At 39.9% G+C, this 21038-nt stretch overlaps 1 protein-coding gene across 1 annotated transcript in view; it reads right to left on the minus strand.

Annotated features, from left to right (window-relative positions):
• Positions 1–6089: 6089 nt before the first annotated feature.
• radil (Ras association and DIL domains) overlaps positions 6090–21038 on the minus strand; it is a 37597-nt gene continuing 22648 nt past the window's right edge. Inside the window, 8 exon segments of the mRNA XM_055158296.1 lie at positions 6090–8336; positions 10081–10220; positions 11289–11436; positions 12692–12830; positions 12833–12998; positions 15269–15498; positions 17659–17809; positions 18096–18268. Of these exon segments, the coding sequence (XP_055014271.1) occupies positions 8237–8336; positions 10081–10220; positions 11289–11436; positions 12692–12830; positions 12833–12998; positions 15269–15498; positions 17659–17809; positions 18096–18268 (1247 nt within the window). The 3' untranslated portion in view covers positions 6090–8236.

Below are 21038 nucleotides of genomic sequence, written 5' to 3' on the forward strand. Positions count from 1 at the left end.
AGATCCTCCAGTCACCTATATAAGAAGTGAGTGAAGAAGTGTTTTGCCCAAGGACACAACTACAGTGATCTATGCAAAAAAATAAATCTAAAATTCTACACATTTATTCAAACCACAATATTTTATACGATCATTTTATTTTGAAACTGACAATTTGTAGATACAATTTTACACTTTTGAGAACGAATTTATTTTGGTTAGACACAGCGAAGTAATGAAATGTTACGTTGTCAGTTTTGGGTATTTGATACTTTGCGTCTGTGGCGTCACGCTGGGGGTGTTCTACATTAGCGGAATGTTCACCAGTTCCCATGGAGACACAGCGCACACTTTACAAAAACAAATAAGTTTTAAGATCGTCTAAAAACAAAAAACAGAATGGATTTAAACCACACATATTCAGGTTCTTTATGGTCAGATTGTGTTCAGACAAAGCTCAGATTAAAGTCTAACAAGTCTAATGTCCACACTAGTATGTATTCGAGTCGTTTTCATTGTGGATGTAATGTTTGTCGAAACTAATCCGACTGAAAACGGCTCCAGAGATGGAACGATCTGGTGCAACTCCCACGAATTCATTCATGGATCTGACCCGGCACTGTGTGGACGCCTGAAGTAATTCACTGCCAAAACGCTAAGAGCCTAGAATATATGTCCATTCATATACCGTATTTTCCGGGTTATTAGACGTGCTCTTAAGCCTCCAACCCCATCAAAAAACAACTGCGCGCCCCACAATCCAGAGCGCCCTATACACGAATCCACTCGCAACTGCGCAGCGAAAAATACCCATAGCCACACTCATCACTCCACGCCGACGAGGAACAGAACGGAGGAACGAACCGAAAAAGCGAGTGCAATGTGCCACTTCTAGCCACAACTGAACAACTGAGTCACTGCGAACACGCCGACAATCCAGCGGTCCCAGACAGCACCCTCCCTACACGCCACAACTGAACAAAACCCAGAGTCACCGTGAACGCCACAAACAAAGTCCAACTGACCCATCCAACTGTTGTGTTTCGTTTAAAGTCAGGTGCGGTTTATTTGTGAAAAAAGTTTGAAAATAGACCATTCTATGACAGTGTGCCTTATAATCCAGAGCGCCTAATAGATAAAATAAAATAAAGATAAAATACTGTCTGTGTGTACGACCTGCAGACGTATAATCTCCGAAAAGTTTCACATGAACCGTCTCCAATGTGATAGAAACACAGAACAGACTCACCATCAGCAGAACACCCCTCTGTCACAGAAAGAACACTCATATTCCACTGAGTCGTGTCCTTTAGTCCGACAGAATCTGAACTGCATCAGCGCACAATAGTGAGCTGTTTTTTTGAGCTCTTAGTTTTTTGCAAATTAGCCATGCGGTTTTAAGTTTCGTGTCTGTAAAACGTAAACAAATCTGCTCAAAGCTGCGTGGATAGAGAAGGAAGAACGACGTGTGTGGACGCAGGTCGTTTCCGATACTGTGATTTGTTTCAGACTACGTTTACACTGAAACGAATCACCGTATCGGAAAATATCTGTGTAAACGCAACCTCAGACAGAGCAGTGCCTACCGTTAGCATCAGAACGCAAAGTATGAATAGAAATAATTTATTTTTCAACCACTCATTCGACTTGGAAGCGTTTTATGTACCTTAAAACTAGTGATTAGCCCTAAAAACTCCTGTTGTAGAATTTCCAAAAAAGCCTAGTGCGGAACATTTTAGCCAAAGCGGTAACATCACCACGGAAACCAGCGGGAACCTTTTAATATTCTGAATTCAAATGTCATTTCAACTCTCTAGCTACATTTTCGCATCGATATCCGACCCTCCGCATCGGAATCCCGGGCCGCAGACGGTAGAGGAGTGAATGTAGACCAGTGATTGTGTTGTGTTTGTGTTCAGAAAAAAAAATCAGTAAAAAGCATTATTCTAAACCTTTTTCCAGGCCTTAAAGATTTCTGTGTTCTCTTTTGATTGTAACCAGTTTTTTTAGGCTTTCCGACCGTTCGGCAACACTACAGCACAGCAACGTTTTGTAAGAATTCATTGTATTCAGGGATGGGCGGGACCAACATACATTTTCAACTTTGTTCAGTTATTTTTCAAGGTACTTTTTGTCGTTAATTGCCCACTTTTCTCTTGCTGCAAAAAATAATGTCTGAATGAGTTAAAAAAAAAAAATAAAAAATCTGAATTTTTGTGTGAATATTTGGAGTAAAATTTCAAGATAATCAATGCAATGGCTGAAAAAAAAAAGTCAAATAATATAAAATAAGCGGAAGTGTCATGCCTATTTTTTCAAACTTAAAAAAAAAAAATATATATATATATATATATAAAATGTATGTGTAAAAGTATTTTTAATAATTTCTCCACTGGTTTTATTCAAACGTGGGTAAAATGGTCAGCAGAGGGCAGTAGAGTGCACATCAGCTATTAGACATTTAGTGTTTTTTCACCTAATCACGAAATTTCACATTTTTATTTTTCGGGGGGAGATACATAAATAAAAGAAATTCACACTAATAACGTATGATTTTAAGTCATTAACTCATTCTGCACATTTATTTTTTGCAGCGCGCTTGCATCCTACCTCCTTAACACAATCCTCGCCCTTTCTCTTCTTTTTGTTTAATTTTTTTCCGTATTTCTTCAGATTTGTCTTTCAATCAGGCACTATTCTGTTCAGTGATTTTCGTTGCACATTAGAATAACATTACTTTTAAAGCGCAATGATTGTATGCTGCTCGATCCGCTAAAGCTATTACAAAGTATTTTTTCCTATTTTTTATGAATGGAAAAATATTTTTGCTAAGTGTAAACATGCCTGATGATGCATAACATTCTGGAAAAAAAAAATAGAGAAGTATATGTATTTTTAAATGTTGCTGTTTTTTGATTTGTTAAACTGTGTAGCAGATAAAAAATTCTCATTGACAAATATAAAAATGGTTTCTTTTTTTTGTCTACACATATTTGTCTACATAACAAATAAATGATTCAGAAAAAGTTTTTAAAAATTTCTAAAACTATGGACAATGCCACTGAAAAAAATAATTGTAAATGCTCAAAATTTAAACCGATCTGAGTAAATTTTTTGATGTAGCAGGGCTGGAAATGTAAGAAAAAACACAGATGCACTTGTCATTTAAAGCCACATTACTTAAAAAAAATAAGTAGAAAAGCATGTTTTTGTTTTTCATTTTGGTTTCTTACTGTGAGTGGGCTTGCATCTCCACAAACCTGACTCTTATTTCGCATGGAGGAGAGCCTTCTACGACTTAGAAATAGAAGTATTGTTCCTTTGGCTGTGCCAGGGGTGTCAAACTCATTTTGATCCGAGGGTCGTATCCAACTGACTTTGATCCCAAAGGGGACGGATCAGAAAACTCATGGCATATATACCGAAAAAATAGTAATAAGTTCAAATATTTGTGCAGAGAAACACAAATCTATTACAGAAATCTTTTTTAATTGATAAACTCTTTCTTTTACAAAATATTATAATATTATGAACAACCTGAAACTTTAAGAAAAATGCAATTTCAACACGTTTTAACATTAACTTGTATGCAATTCATAGAATTTAGTCACCCTTTCTTTTTGCTCCTGAAACTTTCTTTTAGTCTGCACAAGTGTATCAATATCGGGCACCGTGTCCTGAGTAACTGCTGTCTTCAGAATGTCATTCAGGTGTTTGTGTGTTGTGTTCAGCTTTGAGCGCAGCTTTGTTTTATTAATGTTCATTACTGAGAATACCTGCTCACAAAGGTAGGTGGTAACTGTAAATCTATTATTTCTAGTTGCATGTCTGCGTGTACATCAGAGGTTTTGACTATGAATGGTGTGCGAAAAATTGCAAATTCTGTCTTCAGGTTTTAAAATCTAATAAAAATATTTTAGTAGAAAATCAGCTGAGGGCCAGATTAAAGGTCTTGGAGGGTTGGATCCAGCCCCCAGGCTGTATGTTTGACACCCCTGGGCTATACTAACTGACAGAATGAGATTTGAGTTGTGTTGAGTTGCCAGATCCTACCCCAAAGTTTTCTCTGATACAAGATTTTATGACATCCCAGGTTAAAGTTTCTGTACTGTATTGTTTTAAAAAAAATCTATTGTGAAGATTTTAAAAAAAGTTTGCAGTGGTCCAAAATTCTTCCTTACTTACCTTATTCATTCTGAGCATTGTCATTATTCACGCTGATGAGTTTCTAAGCATATTTTACAACTCTCACCAGCCAGATTGGAGTTTTGCCGTTCAGTAAAAGCTTGGGTGACCGGATTTTTACAATTCAAAACTTGCGACACACTCGGGTTGAGATGGTTGATGTCACAGTTAGTAACTTGGACTTGAGTCAGACTTGAGTCAGTATTTTTAGGACTTGAGACTTGACAAAATGGACCAAGACTTGGGACTCGACTTGGACTTGAAGGTCAGTGACTTTGGACTTGACTTGGACTTCAGGCCTGTGACTTGAAAAGAGTTGAAGCACTTTTAAATCTGAATTCTTTCTATTCTGACTATAATGATTCACACTAAGATCTTGTCAAAACATTTAAAAAGGAAAAAATTACGTCTCTACAACTTTTATAAACTTCATAAATACTCATATATAAATATTGCATGAGTTTTTAAGTACAATTTAGTTTAAAAATCATGTCAATTGTAAAACTGTAAGCTATATTTGGTACGTTGGTGTCAAGACTTGAAATGACTTGAAGCTCAAAGCAAACGACTTAGACTTGACTTGGACTTGCCTGTATTTGACTTGGGACTTGACTCGGACTTGAGGCCTGTGGCTTGAGAAGCACTTTTTAAATCTGAATTCTTTCTTTTCTGACCGTAATGATTCACACGAAGATCTTGTCAAAAATTTAAAAAGGAAACATTTACATTTCTACAACTCTTATATACTTTATAAATACTCATGTATAAATACTCCATGACTTTTTAAGTACAGTTTAGTTTAAAAATCATGTAAATTGTAAAAATCTAAGCTATATTTGGTAGTTTGGTGTAAAGACTTGAAATGACTTGGACTTGGACTTATGGGCCAGTGACTCGAGACTCGACTTGGGACTTGACTCGGACTTGAGGTCAAAGACTTGAGGCTTGCAAAACAACGACTTGGTCCCACCTTGTTGATGTAAATAAAACTGTGAAAAGAGCACGCAAGAGTGGGTAAGACATTTCTTAAAAATAGAGACAACTTGGGACATTTAAGGATGCAAAAAACCCAAGGCAATAAAATGCCTTTATTAATTTACGGCATGTCTTAATGGACAACTTACAAAGTCCCGATGCGTTTCAAACTACGGCTTTCCTCTTTTTTTTTTTTTTTTTTTCATCTTTAAACTGACTTCCCTTCCCAAAGAGCATCACTGAGGTCTCTCTATTGTGTATTATCCTCTGGAGGTCCAGGAATCACTTCTTTTGAAACGTTTTTTTTTTATACAACTGGGCCATTTCTTGTATAAAACTGGAACAAATCAGTGGTTTTGTATAAATCTGCTGGGACAGGGGACACAGGACTCAAAACTGGGACTGTCCCGGGTAAACAGGGACATCTGGTCACCCTAGTAAAAACAAAATTAGAAGTAGAAGGCGCGGATTTGTTTTGACATCCAGAGTTGCTTATACAACACATTTACTGGGGCAAGACGCATTTTGCTCAAATACATGAGAAAAAATAAGATACAGGCCCTTGAAGTGGTGATTGTGACCATTATTATTACCTTTTTAAATATGGAAGACCCCTCCTTTCAGATATTTAAGTGTTTTTGTCAGAAGTAGAAGTAATAGTATAAGATGAGAAATGCGTTCCTCATAATTTATTACAAAACGTGTTGAAAATTCCACACCATACTTATATATACAAAGGCCTATTTACACAAGTGAAATGCACATATACAGCAGATTTCCACAGCAAAAAACAAAAACAAAATTTCACTTATTGGTAATTAGTTAAAAATTTGACATTCTTCAAATTCACAATCAGCCACAGAGCTCCACGCATGAAGTCCCAAATGTTCGTAAAACACCGCACGACATTCAGAATAAATAAGTTAAAGGAATCACTTCAAATGGTCAAAATGTAAACAATGAAGTTCAAGATACAAAACTACAATCCGTTCTTTGTTTGAAAATTTGTTACGAAATTTTTAGTGCGCTTTGTGGAATTTAAAAGTCTCGCGTTAGGTCTTTTTTGGGACACCGCCGCTTTGGGTTTTCGTAAAGGTGCGCTGTGTAACGTTTCCGGTGGTGAGTCAAGAGTTACGGGTCGGATCTTTGGAGAGGCGAGTCTGCTCAAAGTAAGAATGCGTGTTATTCAGTCAAGGTACTTTATTTTGGCAATGAAACACCTATAATTTGCAAGTTTGTGTAACGTTCCTGACACCACTCCAGAAAAGTTCCATAATGCACCTTTAATATTAAAATGGAAAATAAATTAAACTAAAAATATTATGATTACATGGTTGAAACTATTTTTAAAAGCAGTACATTTGGTATAATATCTAACCTTCAAGCATTTTGGTATAGTTAGACTGTTCTTTTATACATTCTTAATTTTGGCCCTCCAGTGACTCCGTACTTGTAGTGCTTCTTGAAACAGTAAAAACATGGGTCTAAACATTCCACTAAGTTACATCCAGTCTTTAGTAATGTACATTGAATCGTGTCAAAATCCAGCGCGTGGAGAAAGAGGCGTCTCCGGGGCATCTGAGCAATTTCGTCGTAGAGTTACGGCGCCCCCTTCTGATGCCATTTCAGGATCAAAACGTTCGAGAAAACTTCCAGGTGTTGAAAAGTGGAGCTCAACAGTGCTAGTCCTCCTTTAATCTCAAATGTAAAGAGAATTGTTTCCATGGACTTACGCAAAATAAAACTTTTTTTTAACTTAAGGTTTGTTCTGAAAGACTGTCATTTTCTAGTATCAGAATTTTGCCCGAAATCCAGAACACACACTCCTTCAATATTTTACGAAGATATATTTATGATCACTTGGCATCTCCTGATTTTCACGTGGGCATGATTGACAGGTGGATAAGCCAATCAGGGATACACAAGACAAATACGGCTGCTTACGTGAAAACAAGAAAGGAAAAAAAATCACAGGGGACTGAAAATTGTCACAGAGTTCTGCAGAATCAATAAGCGACATAATTGTGCTTGTGTCTATTATACAGTTATGACACCAGTGGAACATTGTTATAATTTGAACATTTTAAATCGCAATATTAATCAAACAAACGAGTCCACCGACTTAGAAAACGGAGGTGACCAATGGGAGCTGATGTCGGCACCTCCGATGGATAGCTGCACGTCACGCTACTGGCAAAATGGCGTCTTGAACATAAGCGATTAAAGATTGCTCAGACAAGCACGAATCACTCCAAATACAACTTGGGATGAGAATATGGTGAGGACTATAACACAGTTAAAAGCTCTAGTAAGTCAATTTTGCATAATAGGTCTGCTTTAACATTTTTGTAATATCACCAAATTTCACAAATGTAAAAAAAAGAAGAAAAAAAAGTTGTAAAAATAAATAAATAAAAGCTGACTGATTTGGTAGGACTCACCGGAGTAGGTTGAGCTATAAACAGTAGGTAGAATTAAGGACGGTTAAAAGCTTCAAAGCCAAAAAGAACTTTGCAGTGCGCTTATAAGCTGCCTCCTTTATACAATCCTCACCCTTTCTCTTTTTGGAAAAACAAATACTGATCTAAATCTAGACCTTCTTGACTTGTTTGAAGACTAGAATAAGTCAAGATTCATCTAACGGACTTGGTTCATTTTCCTTTCTTGCAGTGTAAAGTCAGGTGTACTGTCTTGTCCTTGTTGCTGCGGTTTGACCCAACCTGTGAGGAGCAGTGGACCGTCGAGGTGCCGCGCCCACCGACTCATCAGGTGTTGAACTGGTGAAGCTCCGGACTGCTTTAGTTGGAGGACTGGATCTATTGTGCATGTGTTGTGTTGATGTGGGAGCTGGAGCAAAGTCACACAGACACAGGGAGAACATGCAAACTCTCCACAGAAGCCCCACCCTGTCCAGACACTGTGAGAGGTTTGATTGTGCCCCGCTGTGGTGTTCCCTGTGCTCACTGATGACAGCTCTCTACAGTAGCCTGCGCTAGTCTCCCATCGGTGTAGGTGTCCCACGGGTGCACGGGTCCCACGGGTGCTCGTATATCATGGGCGCTGGGGTTCCATGGGTGCTGCTGTCCCATGGGTGCTGTCAGCAGGAGGACGCGCTGATCTTCTCCGACACCTCGGGGTCCGACTTGGCCACGAGGAAACGCAGCCGCCCCCCTCCCAGACGGATCAGGTCTACGGCACTGCGCACAGGGAGAGGGACCATTTAACCAGGAACATGCATATTATTTAATTTTTCTTTTTTCCAGTTACAAAATACTTTTATTTGTCCACAAATCTCCAAACGTCAGCGCTCCTAAGTATTTGACGGACCTGCTAAATCAAATTTCAAACTCAATTTCAATATTAAGGAATCAACTTTGGACAATGGAATGTGATTTTCAGCATTAAATCACAGCACTTTCTCTTATAGTACACATTGAGTCTATTTCTTTGAATCTAAATATTAGTATCCTGACAATACTGGTTATTACATCTGAGGACAGTAGAGACAGACACCACTGTAACCAAAGTTTGTGACTTGGTGCTGTTCACTTGGCCATATGTCTCATGTTTTTGAATGAATAGGCTTTAGAATTGTTAGGAGTTTAGACTTAGACAAACTTTACTGATCCCACAAGGGAAATGATTTGGACACAGTAGCTCACACAACACAACATAATATAATAACAAAGAGTAAAAATATAAATGGTAATAATAAATAGGGCTGGGTATGATTAAGAAGTTGCCGATATGATACATACCTTGATACAGTGAGCTTACAATTCGATATGATATATTTCAAATCGATTTGACTTCAATAAAAAATAAAGGCTAACTCATGGCTGTGATTCTAAAAGTCTTTGTTAAGTCACATCCTGTAAAATTTACTATGAAACACAAACATTTTAATCATCAAAACAGTGAAAATGTCAAATGTGTTGCATAAACGAGTTTCCCTCCTCTAAAGCAGGGGTGTCAAACTCAAATTCACAGAGGTCCAAAATTAAAAACTGGGACTAAGTCGTGGGCCAAACTAAATATTTATTGAAAATTTTCAACAACATCTGCATGTTTTCTCTTCTTTGGAGAAATGTAATGTTGAACCTTTTATTTATTATTATTATTATTTTTTTTATTAAAATAAACATTTAATAATAGTTTTGCTTAAACATTGAATCCAGAACAAGCATAATGTAAAATAATAATACAATTTTAAATAAATAATGTCTGTATAGACTATCTGTAGCCAGCAGGCAGTTCTAATACATATTTGATATGATCTTGTGGGCCAAATATAATTATATAGCGGGCCAAATCGATATCAATACTGTATCATCACATTAAACGAAACGATATCTTGATATTTAGAAATTTTTGCACACCCCTAATAATAAATATTAAATAAGTAGTAAAAAAATAACAAGAGGCAGGTGTGAAATAAGTCATAATTATATAAATGTATATGGACAAGTCAAAATAAAATTGAAAAATAAGTAATAAAAAATAAAATCTCAGCTATATACAAGAAGTCGTAGGAAGCCAGTGCAACAATGATATGATGCCTGACAGTACATAGGGTTATCCGTTATCCGAGTGAAAGCTGTATTTGATTTGACCATGTATCTGCAGACCTAGATAAGGATGGATGGATTATTAAATGTCCTATAAAATGGATTCTTGTGAGCTTTTAGCCACGTTAAAATGTTGTTTCCTCATCACAAACAGACCTGGAGTTGTATTTTCTTTCATTCACACATGTTTAACACACAAACCCTGCAGATTTAGGCTGTGTTCTTTTCTCAAACTGAAAACGCTGATGAAGACAGACTAATCATAAAGATTTACTCAAACATGTGTGAATGAAACAAAACACAACTCCAGGTCTGTTTTGGATGAGGCAATGACATTCTAACATGGCTTAAAGCAGCAACAGCAATACAGTACCTCTGGTAGTCTGCTCCGATGAGGCTGGTGCCGTTCACAGCCAGGATCCTGTCCCCGATCCTCAGGCGTCCGTCAGAGGCTGCGGGTCCGTCTGGGATCAGGGTGCGGATGTAGATGCCTGGAGCATTCAGAGGAGTGTGCTGCAGGGGACAGAGCCAGAGTCAGAAAAAAACTATGTATTCAGTCATGTACTCAACAATGTAGTCCACAGTAAATCCCGTGCTGGCTCAAATAATGTGCTAGGTCCTCTGTCTCCTTGTGTGCACACCTCCGCCAGAAATCTTGAGGTAATTTTTGACTGTTCTTTTGAGATGATAGGCAAATCAATTCTGTAATTAAAGCTAGTTTCTACTAGCTCAGAATATTAAATAAAGTAAAGGCTTACCTTCCAGCAAATTACTTAAAATGAGTTGTTTAGTTCTTGTTTATCCCTGATGTAGTCCTTCCTTATAGTCCTGGTTTAGTCCTTGTTTAGTCCTGGTTTAGTCCTGGTTTAGTCCTTGTTTAGTCCTGGTTTAGTACTTGTTTAGTCCTGGTTTAGTACTTGTTTAGTCCTGGTTTAGTCCTGGTTTAGTACTTGTTTAGTCCTGGTTTAGTACTTGTTTGGTCCTGGTTTAGTACTTGTTTAGTCCTGGTTTAGTCCTGGTTTAGTACTTGTTTAGTCCTGGTTTAGTACTTGTTTAGTCCTGGTTTAGTCCTTGTTTAATCCTGGTTTGGGCCTGGTTTAGTCCTAGTTTAGTCCTTGTTTAGTCCTGGTTTAGTCCTTGTTTACTCCTTGTTTAGTCCTAGCTTGGTCCTGGTTTAGTCCTTGTTTAGTACTGGTTTAGTCCTTGTTTACTTGTTTAGTCCTGGTTTAGTCCTTGTTTAATCCTGGTTTGGGCCTGGTTTAGTCCTTGTTTAGTCCTGGTTTAGTCCTTGTTTACTCCTTGTTTAGTCCTAGCTTGGTCCTGGTTTAGTCCTGATTTAGTCCTGGTTTACTCCTTGTTTACTCCTGATTTATTCCTGGTTTAGTCCTTGTTTACTCCTTGTTTAGTCCTAGTTTGGTCCTGGTTTAGTCCTGATTTAGTCCTGGTTTACTCCTTGTTTACTCCTGATTTATTCCTGGTTTAGTCCTTGTTTACTCCTTGTTTAGTCCTAGTTTGGTCCTTGCTTGGTCCTTGCTCAGTTTAACCCTTCCCATCACACCACCCCCCGTTAGTTTGACTCACCAGTCCGTCGATGAGTCCCATGCCGAGCCCGTACGGTCCCTTGTCCAGCTCCACTACAAACACCACACACAGGTCATCAGGGACAGGGGACGCCCCGCACGAGGACACGGGGAAGGGGAAGTCTGCAGAGGACACACCACAGCACACGCTAGGGGACAGCGGGGACACACGGGGGACAGGGGTAGTACTGGGGGACGGCCTACAAGGGGCATGCTCACTACACCACAGTGCACTACAGGAGGAGATGGAGCTATGGACTATGGAAGAACACACGTATTCATGCTAAAGGTGTTACATATGCAAGTGTAAGGGCACACTGAAGTAAATCTTCTACAGGAAAGTGACAAAAGAACTTAAAGAGACGCAGTGTAAGCTTTGAATAGACTCTCACATTCTACATTGACTCTTACACCATGTGGCTTTAAAAAGGAAAATTCTCCTTCATGTAAAGTTCAAACACAGAATGCTGGGCTTACACTGTGGTTTTGTACGGATTTAAAGACATTCTAACTCACACTGTGCCATACGAGGTGAGCCCGAGGTCACAAGAAGGGTGAGGGGTGTGCTCTGTGCGGAGTCATGCTGTGATGTCTGACCCTAGCCAGGCTGGTGCCACCTAGTGCCTCCACTCAATTCATTTCTCTCCAGCGACTAGGACAGGAATCAAAATACACTAGATGGGTCGTAAAAACCCTGGAAGTGTGAGTTCAGGTACCAGCCAATCATTGGAGAGACACATATTTTGTGTTGTCAACGATTCCTGAGATCGAAAATTTAAAGCCAGAATAAAGACAATGTTTGGTGACTTTTATCAAGAGGAAAGACGTTATTGTCCTTCTTCCTACGGGATTTGGGAAAAGCTTAATACAACAGGTAGCCCCGATTGTGGTGCATTACATACATCACAAATAGCAGTGATTGGTTAAATGATAAAAAGTACCCACCTACCGTCGAGCGAACAAATTCTAACACTGCGAGGTCAGACGGTTTCTACGAAGTGAAACCAGTTGATGAATCAGGCTAGTCTAACTCTACCACTCACCACAAATCTCAAACATGTCTGATATCCCTGCTATCCCCCCTAACCTGCGCCTCATGAGCAGGTGATCACAGCTCGTAACCCCCTGAACACTGCACCACACAGAGGCACAGAGCAGCACTAATTCTGCCCAATTTTAAAATTATTAATTTTAAAATTATTAATTTTAAAATAAGAATTTTAAACCAATTTTTTTTTAATTGTCTAAAATTCTTCACAGTAATTGCACAGTGTACGTCCAGCTTAGTTTTGAAAATAAAACATTTTGAACTGACAGATTAGAGAACAATCATCATGGTTCAAAGTCCACTTAAGGGCAGACCCACATGTAGAGCCCATGTGCCTGATGTCTTGTGCAGTGAGCTTACCTTCCAGCCCATTGGGGATGAGCCCGTTAGCCTTCTTGCAGTCGCTCCTGGGGGGGCATCCGTTGGGCTGCAGGCTGTGACCCTTGTTTGGCCCCGGGGCCCCTCCCTCGGGGTACAGGGGGGTGTGAGGGGGGTGAGGAGGCAGGACAGCTCTGCGTTGGGGGCTTTGGGCTGGTGCAGGGTCCCGTTCCTCCTCAGACTGTGGGTGTGGTGGGACACTCTGCGCTCCTCTGAGGGATCCGCACTGCCGTCATCGCACTGACCTCCGGAGCGAGGGCTGCTGTGAGCGGGTGCCAACTCCCTCTGCACACGCACACATATATACAGTGTAAAGGTTAGGGTACACTTTATTGTTCACTGCATTTGACACACCCTTCATTGTCAGGGTACAGTGCAACAACTGGGGACTCATCTCAACATCTCCAGCTCAGGAGTTCTTAGCTGGAAGATGAACCTAATGTTTATGCTTTAGCTTGACCATGGGAATCACAATGAGGGACCCTGTTGCTGTGAGGTGAGTGTGCTTGCCTCACCTGCTCTGGGAGTTGTTAGTGAATGTATATGTGTACATGTGAGGATGCAGTAAAACGGGGATTATGGTCTCGTCAGCCGTGCCCACTAATGAGACAGCCTCACCACTAATCAGATTAACCTGCTTTATCCATGTCTCGCTTTGGCTGTGTGTTCATATGCGTGTGTGTGTCCTGGCTGGAGTCGAGGTTTTCGTTCTTCATTTATGGGATTATGGGGAACTCCTCCACACACGGACCACATTACACTTCGTTTACATGTACATGGAAATCCAAACGTGCTAAATGGCCAAAACCTGTCCGACCACTCTTATCCAAGCTACAGAAGAACTGAAAAAGAACTGAGTAAATGTGCGAAAGGGGCAGCTGTAATTACTAATACAAACTACTATCACACATACAACCACACTTTTGGCAGACATAAAAGTGATTTTCAGAAATTCTAGTTAGTAGACGTTAGTAACTCTCCACTCCACGAATAAACTCACTGAACTTCGGGTAGTTTTCACTTTAACAAAACGGATCAAAGGAAAGAAACAGTGAGAGTTAGTCCGCGGTGAAGGGGTAGTTTTTCATCTCTGCTGATATAAATCAAGCGAGTAAATGTCCAAACGCAGGTCTAAAATTTGCCTGTTTCTTACCTCATGCGGTTGAATGTCTCAACTAATCTGCTACTAGTGCCATTGAAGTGATCTGTGAAAATGCATGTAAACCCAAAAACTATGACTTAGATGTTGTGGTTTAAGATCCCAAGAAGAATGTATCTGGAGAAGCTGGAAGTTAATCAGATCCCTGTTGCATGTAACAGAGTAGTCTGATTTACATTAAGAGTAGGAGAGTTGTTCAACTGCACAGGGTAAGAAATAGCCAGGCAAATATTAGACATGTGTTTGGACGTTTTCTCACTCATTTTAGATCGGCAGTGATAACAAACTATGGCCCCTCCACTGGCTCACCCTGTTTCAGTCTTTTGGTCCGCTATGTTAAAGTGAAAACTACCGGAGCTGAATTTGTTTATTTGTGTGGTGAAGAGCAAATAAATTGTGAGTAACAGTTTCTAGTCTGAAAATCAAATGCTCACCATAAATGTCGCTTTTATGCTCTATGCTTCCATAAGATCTATGTTTGTCAAAATGCGGTTGCATATATGATAGTGTTTTTTATTAGCAAGTGCAGCTGCAACATTGTAGTGCTAATGTTAAGATAGTGGGTTTTGAGGCAAAGATGATTTGAATTTGTTTTTTTAGCGCAATTGGATTTCCCTGTGCATGTAAACAGTGACTAAGGCTACGTTCAGACAGCAGGGCTTAACGCTCAATTCCGATTTTTTTGTGAAATCCAATGTTTTTGCGAGGTTGTTCACATTTCCAATTAAATGCGACTTGTATTCGATCCCCTGTGTGAACAGTAAACGGCCCAAAAGTGTCCCGCATGCGCACTGGAGGACACGATGATGTCAACCGCAGCGAGCGTACTCTGTGTTTACGGAAGTTGTCCAAACATGAACGCGAGCATTGAGCACCTGGAGATTTTAAAGTTCCTCTCGTACCAGAACATGAACAACTTACTTGTTTTAAGGAGGAGATTGAGAAGGAGAAGGACGAGGTTTTTTGGTCATGGCGTTTTGTGGGACAGCGGCAGCGACGTCCGTTGAAAGGAACGTGTGGATGTGGAGATGTAGTCAAGAGTGGTGAGTGGCGATGTGCTTCGCTTCAATGACACGGAGTTCATTAACAATTTTTGCCTACTTCAGCGCAGAATAGTGACGTTTGTGGCTTGCTGATAACACGTAGGTCGAATGAATGCGCTTTGGCCGTTCACACTGAAGTCGCATATCAAAAGATCGGATATGTATCGGTTTCAGGACCACATATCCAAGTGGCCTGGGTCGCATTTGAAAAAATCGGATCTGTGCTGTTCAGACTGTCATTAAAAGATACAGGTCACATAGAAGCCAAAAAATCGGATTTGGGTCACTTCAGGCTGCAGTCTGAACGCAGCCTAAGAGAACCAAACAGAGCAACTGTGCACTCTGCCTCTGACCTGTACATCGGGGGCCCAGTCGTTGGTGTTAGTGCCGTTGGACTGCGTGTGTCCAGAGGGAGCGCTGTTGTGCGTGTGCGTCTTGGTTCTCAGGCCCCACAGGTAGTGTCTTATGTACAGCAGCTGTCTGTAGATGCTGTCCTCCACACAGTCACTGTCCAGGTCCACTCTGAAGCCGGAGCTGGGCAACACGATGGGGGGATGGTTCTCGAAGCTCTCCAGGAGATCCACTGCAGACACACACGGACACATTAGGGTTTTATTATATGTCATTTCATTTTAAAAATTTAAATCTGTTTTTTTTGGTTTTTTTTTTACCATGACAACTGTTCAATTGCACAATTACCCAGTTTTGCAAGAAGAAAGCTAAGAAAGTCAGGAGTAAACCTGTTTCACCCTAACCCTAACCTTTGATTTCATGATTTTAATTAAATTAATTTGATTAATATGTCCTTTTATTTATTTACCATTTGATTTTCAGACATGTAAAATGAATAGCTGGGTTTCAAATAACATCACAACATTCTATAGGCCAATAATATTTATCACAGATGGTGTACAGCTAAAATTAATATTGTTAAATATGGATTTTTGTGGTAATACAGTGAGTTCCTGGGTGTAGTCCCGGGGTATCCAAAGTGGGGCCCGCCGGCCAAGTTTGGCCAAGGGTGTGCTGAGATTTGCAATAAGTATCTATTAATAGTATTTTGGTTCAATTTAACACTAAAAAGACAGTCAGGAGATGAAAGGGAGCCCATAGCCCTATTTTAAAATGTCTTTATTTTGTGTATTTATATATTTTTCATACATTTTTAATAAGTATCATTTCAGCAAAAAGCTACATAGTCGCTATATTTACATGGAAAGTGCCAGAAGAGGGCACAAGAGACCCACCTGGACCCAAACTGAGGATTGTAACAACAAGAAAAATGTAAAGGGCCTATATTGCGCTATTTTCTGATTTATGTTATAATGTCATGTGGTGGAACAGAGCATTTTGAGCTTTGGAGATAGACTAGTAGATAGACTGCTAAACCAGGGTTACTCAAAAATATGAATGAACCAAAGCACAACTTGGGTATGATTTTTGAGGAGATAACATGGCTTAAAACTCACAAGGATCATTTTTGTCTAATATAGGACCTTTAAAACATAAACTAAGAGCAGAATCTAGATTGTAACAAAATATGTGAAAATTGTTGAGCCATGTTCTCCGTGCTGCGTCACTCAGCTAAAATAGTGTGTTGCTTTCCTCACAGGACTCCCATTATCTGGGGACACCCTCACATGACGTCAGTGACACCTAAAACAGAGCACTCATGTCCTACTTCACACCTCTGATAGTTTCTCCTCTACTCCGCTCCCGTGCCTCGTTCTGCACTTACCTGGGCACCACATGTGTTATTCATGAAACTGTCAGGTGCACTAAGGGTTGTCCTAGACTCATTCAGGAGGTGCACATGGCCTCATATCCAATACACGACTTTAGAGGCTTTCAGGGTGATAAAAAGCAGGATGGTTGCTAATGTAATTAACAATTTGGTCTAAAAGAAAAATCTATATTTTGAATGGTTGAAAATCCTCCAAATGGTGCCTATAAAAATCAGCTGGATTCTGATGAGCATGATAAGCTCATTTAAGCACATTACAAAATGCTGGACAGGGCAATTCTATTATCCAATCCTGCTGTGACAAATTAGTCACACCCCTTTTCCAATTCACTGAATTTAAAGTGGGATCATTATGTTATAATTTGGACATCTTAAATCACAGAATTAATCTAAAACAACTTAATACAAGAAACACGTAAGCTGACTTCTGCATTAGAAAATTGTGGTGCCCAATGGGAGCTGACGTCTCCATAAATGTCATCACAACAAAGAGCCGCCAAAGTTGTTGGCACCTCCTATGGATAGCTGTAGATAACACAGGTTTTTTTTTCCTTTGTACCAAAATGACAATGTAATGCTGCAGAATTCTACATATATCACCAAGTGGAGAACAAAGTACAGAGCAGTAGGCGTATTTTGGTAATGGTGAAAAAAGGGTATGATTGCCAAAACGGTGTCTTTAAAGATTGCTCAAACATGCACCTATCACTCCAGATACAACTTTGAGTGAGGAAATTGTGAGAAGAAACAACTATAATTTGGTTAAACGCTCTAGATTTTGTATAGTAGGTGTGCTCTCTCTTCTCTTATTGAGTTATAGAGGACCCTCTGCTTCCAGTGATGTCTGCTGTAGTGTTTCTCTGTTGATATATCCCTGTGTTTTTTGAATGTTGGTACCACATATTTTGTGCTTTTTATTATCTTGTAATATGTGAGCTAGTGCATCCATGAGCTTTCCCTTGTGGCTCCATACAGTTAGTCAAAGCCTAAGTGTGTCACCTGTCCTGTAGATGTAGGCCTCGTCCTCAGTGCTGGGCTGCCACAGAGGCACTGGCCCCAGCTCGGCCGTCTGCTGGTACTGGCTCAGGATGCGGTGCAGCTGGACAGGCTTCAAACTGGGGTGCTCACTGGAGAGGGCCCGCCAGCTCATCTGACACACACAAATCACATAAAAACTCACATATCATGTAGCAATTTCAGTAAAGAAACTATTGCACATGTGTATTTGTGTCATGCTTTTGTATATTTATGGAGAATGGTTGTGAGGGAGCATGGATGACGTAGACATCCAAACTCATTGCAAATCTTTTAAAATATCTGAATATTTGATCAGTAATAACAAGCCCCATAAACACCGGGCTGTTACACCCTTGATACAAATGTAAAGATCTCCTGACACTGTTGTTGTGCACCCATGTTTGTGTCAGGACCTGTACCTGTGTGAGCTGCTGGGGTGCGGTGGCTACTATGGACACAGCACTGTTGAGTTTGGTGAAGAACTTGTCAGCCAGGTGTCCCAGTTTGGAGCGACTGGCCCACTCCATGAGCATCCTCAGACAGGCCTGGATCTGCAGCACTTTGGACCTCTGGAACCAGCCACGCGCCGGGCCTATGGGGGCAACACATAAGAATCAATCTGTTTTTTATTTTACTTATTCTTGTTTGTATTGTTGGTGTACTTGCTCTCTGTAAAGCAATTTGTATTGTTTATCTGTGAAAAGCGCTTTATAAGTAAAATGTACTTACTTTTGTGACAGTTTTATTTAAGATTTTTGATAATGGTTGCCAGAGAATAATGAAAATGTTTAAGTTTAAGTTTAACATTACAATATTCATTTGCCTAGTTTATATAACTCTCCAGAGGTGATTCAAGGTTTAAGTTACATTTCATCTTATTTCGTGGTGAGAAACCATTGTAGTCATAGCTGCCCTTCAGTAGACGGGCACAAGCAAGTCTGCCAATCTGTGCCATCAGCCCCACTAATACTCATATACACCATATTCATACTAGGCAATGTGGGTGAAGTGTCTCCCATCCAGCTACTAGTCAGGCCCAACTGTGTATAGTTTAGTGCAGCGGTCACCAACCTGTCGCACAGGAGCTACTGGTAGCTCTCCACCCCCTTCCAAGTAGCTCGCCAAGGGATTTCTGAATTACAAGAATTTTGCTGAATAAGTCAAATTTGATTATTTAAATGCCTGTTACCATTGTACATGTATTATTTTGATGCCTAAGTTTGCGAGCTAATAAATGAATAATGGTTTATGTTTTAAAGGCATCTAACTGCACCTCATCTAAGGCTCGCTGTGGCTCTTATTTTACTCAGTTTCTTGTGACAGTTAAAATGAGTAGCTCTCTATTATCTTTGTTTTATAAAAGTAGCTTACCGGAGGAAAAAGGTTGGGGACCCCTGGTTTAGTGGGATTGAGTATTCTCAAGGTGGTATGACCATAAATATATAGTATTTATTATCACAATATAATGAAATCGTGTATTGTTATTGCCTGTCTGGGGCTGCTCGCACACTGCAGCACAGTGCACAGGGCTGATGGTTTAATCAGATGACAGCACTGATCCATGTATGTATATGGTGCTACGCTCACATACATTTTTAATGAAGTTGATATTGAACTTTCACAAACAATAGCCCCAGCTCACAGTGAAGGGCCCACACATCATGCTTGTGTGAGATGCTGTAGGGCATCTGATGCACATACAGAGGAGGGCAGTAATGAGTATGGCTGCTTACTATCAAAATCATAGTCATAGCAATCATAGCATTATTTGGCTCGTACATGAAATCACAATTAGACCAGTAGTTGATTAGATCTTTCAGAACAGAAAAGAATTCATTGAATAAATTAATACTTGCTTTTACCACCTAGTATTATAAACTATGGAACAATCATAGCAAGTTCATGAGAAAATCTACCCTGTTGGAGAACTTACAAACTCCATAAACACGAAGAAGAAGAACTCCAACCCAGGACTAACCCTGTTGCTATTAGGTCACTGTAGGTCAAACTGGTCAATCAGCTGAGAGCTTCTGAGTGCTTATATTTAAGTGCTGAGAGAGCATCCATAACGGTCCACATTTTTACCATATGTCTCCCCTCTGCTCCTGCCCCAGTAAGAGGCTTAAGTCTGGCCATAACCTAATCTATGAGGGGGCCCTCAACCAGAGCAAAGCACACCCCAGCTCTAAAGCAGGGTGTCATAATGCACCAGCACAACACTTACACAACACTTGTACACGTGTGAGCTGGGGGCAGGGGCAGGTCAGAGGTCATGTTTTGGAGATTTTGTTCGTGCCAGTGTTGTTTAAATACTGAACCGTCAAACTTGATTCTGATACTAAAGAAAAGTCTGAATACTCAGTACCAATTTCACTACCACAATTGTTTTCAGACAATAGTGTGTAAAGCATGGAGTTAAAAAAAAACTGCTTCTTAAAGGAAAATGAGTTTTCCTCATTCTCAGTATATGGACAGGCCATTGCTCATGTGAATCCAATCCACTTTATTTCTATAGCTCATTTCAGAAACAAAACAGTTTCCAAAGTACTGCACAATATAAATAAAACATATCCAACAGAAATATGAAATAAACTCTATTTAATTTTACTACAGCTCGTTAAGTCAATAAAACTAGTAAAATCAAAGAAGAGCAAGAATACCAATAAATAATAAAAAGGTAAAAAATAAAAATAAAAAATACAATAAATAAAAGACACAGAGGAGCACACAACTCACATGGTGTTAAAAGCCAGAGAATAAACGTGGATCTTAAGATGAGACTTAAAACACTCCACAGTGGGGGCTGTTCAAACATGGGGGGCAGAGCTGTGTTGTGAAAGCTCAGAACCTCCAGAATCCCCTCACTGAGCTGCAGAGGCTGCACTAGCACAGGTTCATGCTTGGCTGCAGGTTCTGGGGTTTAGGTAGAGACCACTCAGATCAGAGAGAGGCATTTTAGGTTTAAACCAGCTGGATTTCAGTGTTTAAACTATCAACCCACATGAGAGGCCATCATGTCCAATTTTTTGTATTTAAAAATAAATCACTACTACAACGGTTATATACAGTCCCTTTAACAATTCAAAACACAGTATTTTATCTGTTGAATGTTCAAAAAACAATTCTAACAGCAAAAACAAGACCTCAAATTGCTCTTGTCTAAAGCCTGCCTATGCTTAGTATAAACCCAATGTGCTCTTGCAGCAAATGTCATGTGTAGCTGGTGAGCGTGTGCACTTGGCCAGCGGCGCATGTGCAAGCTAGGATGCTACGTCAGCGCTTACCTGCTAACCCTCACTCTGCAGTTACCATGGACACCCAGAGGGGACGATTATCGATACCACAACCCAGACGCATGCATG

The sequence above is a fragment of the Boleophthalmus pectinirostris genome, unplaced genomic scaffold (genome assembly GCF_026225935.1).
Source record: "Boleophthalmus pectinirostris isolate CB_2022bp ecotype Guang Dong unplaced genomic scaffold, ASM2622593v1 HiC_scaffold_22, whole genome shotgun sequence".
NCBI classification, from domain to species: Eukaryota; Metazoa; Chordata; class Actinopteri; order Gobiiformes; family Gobiidae; genus Boleophthalmus; species Boleophthalmus pectinirostris.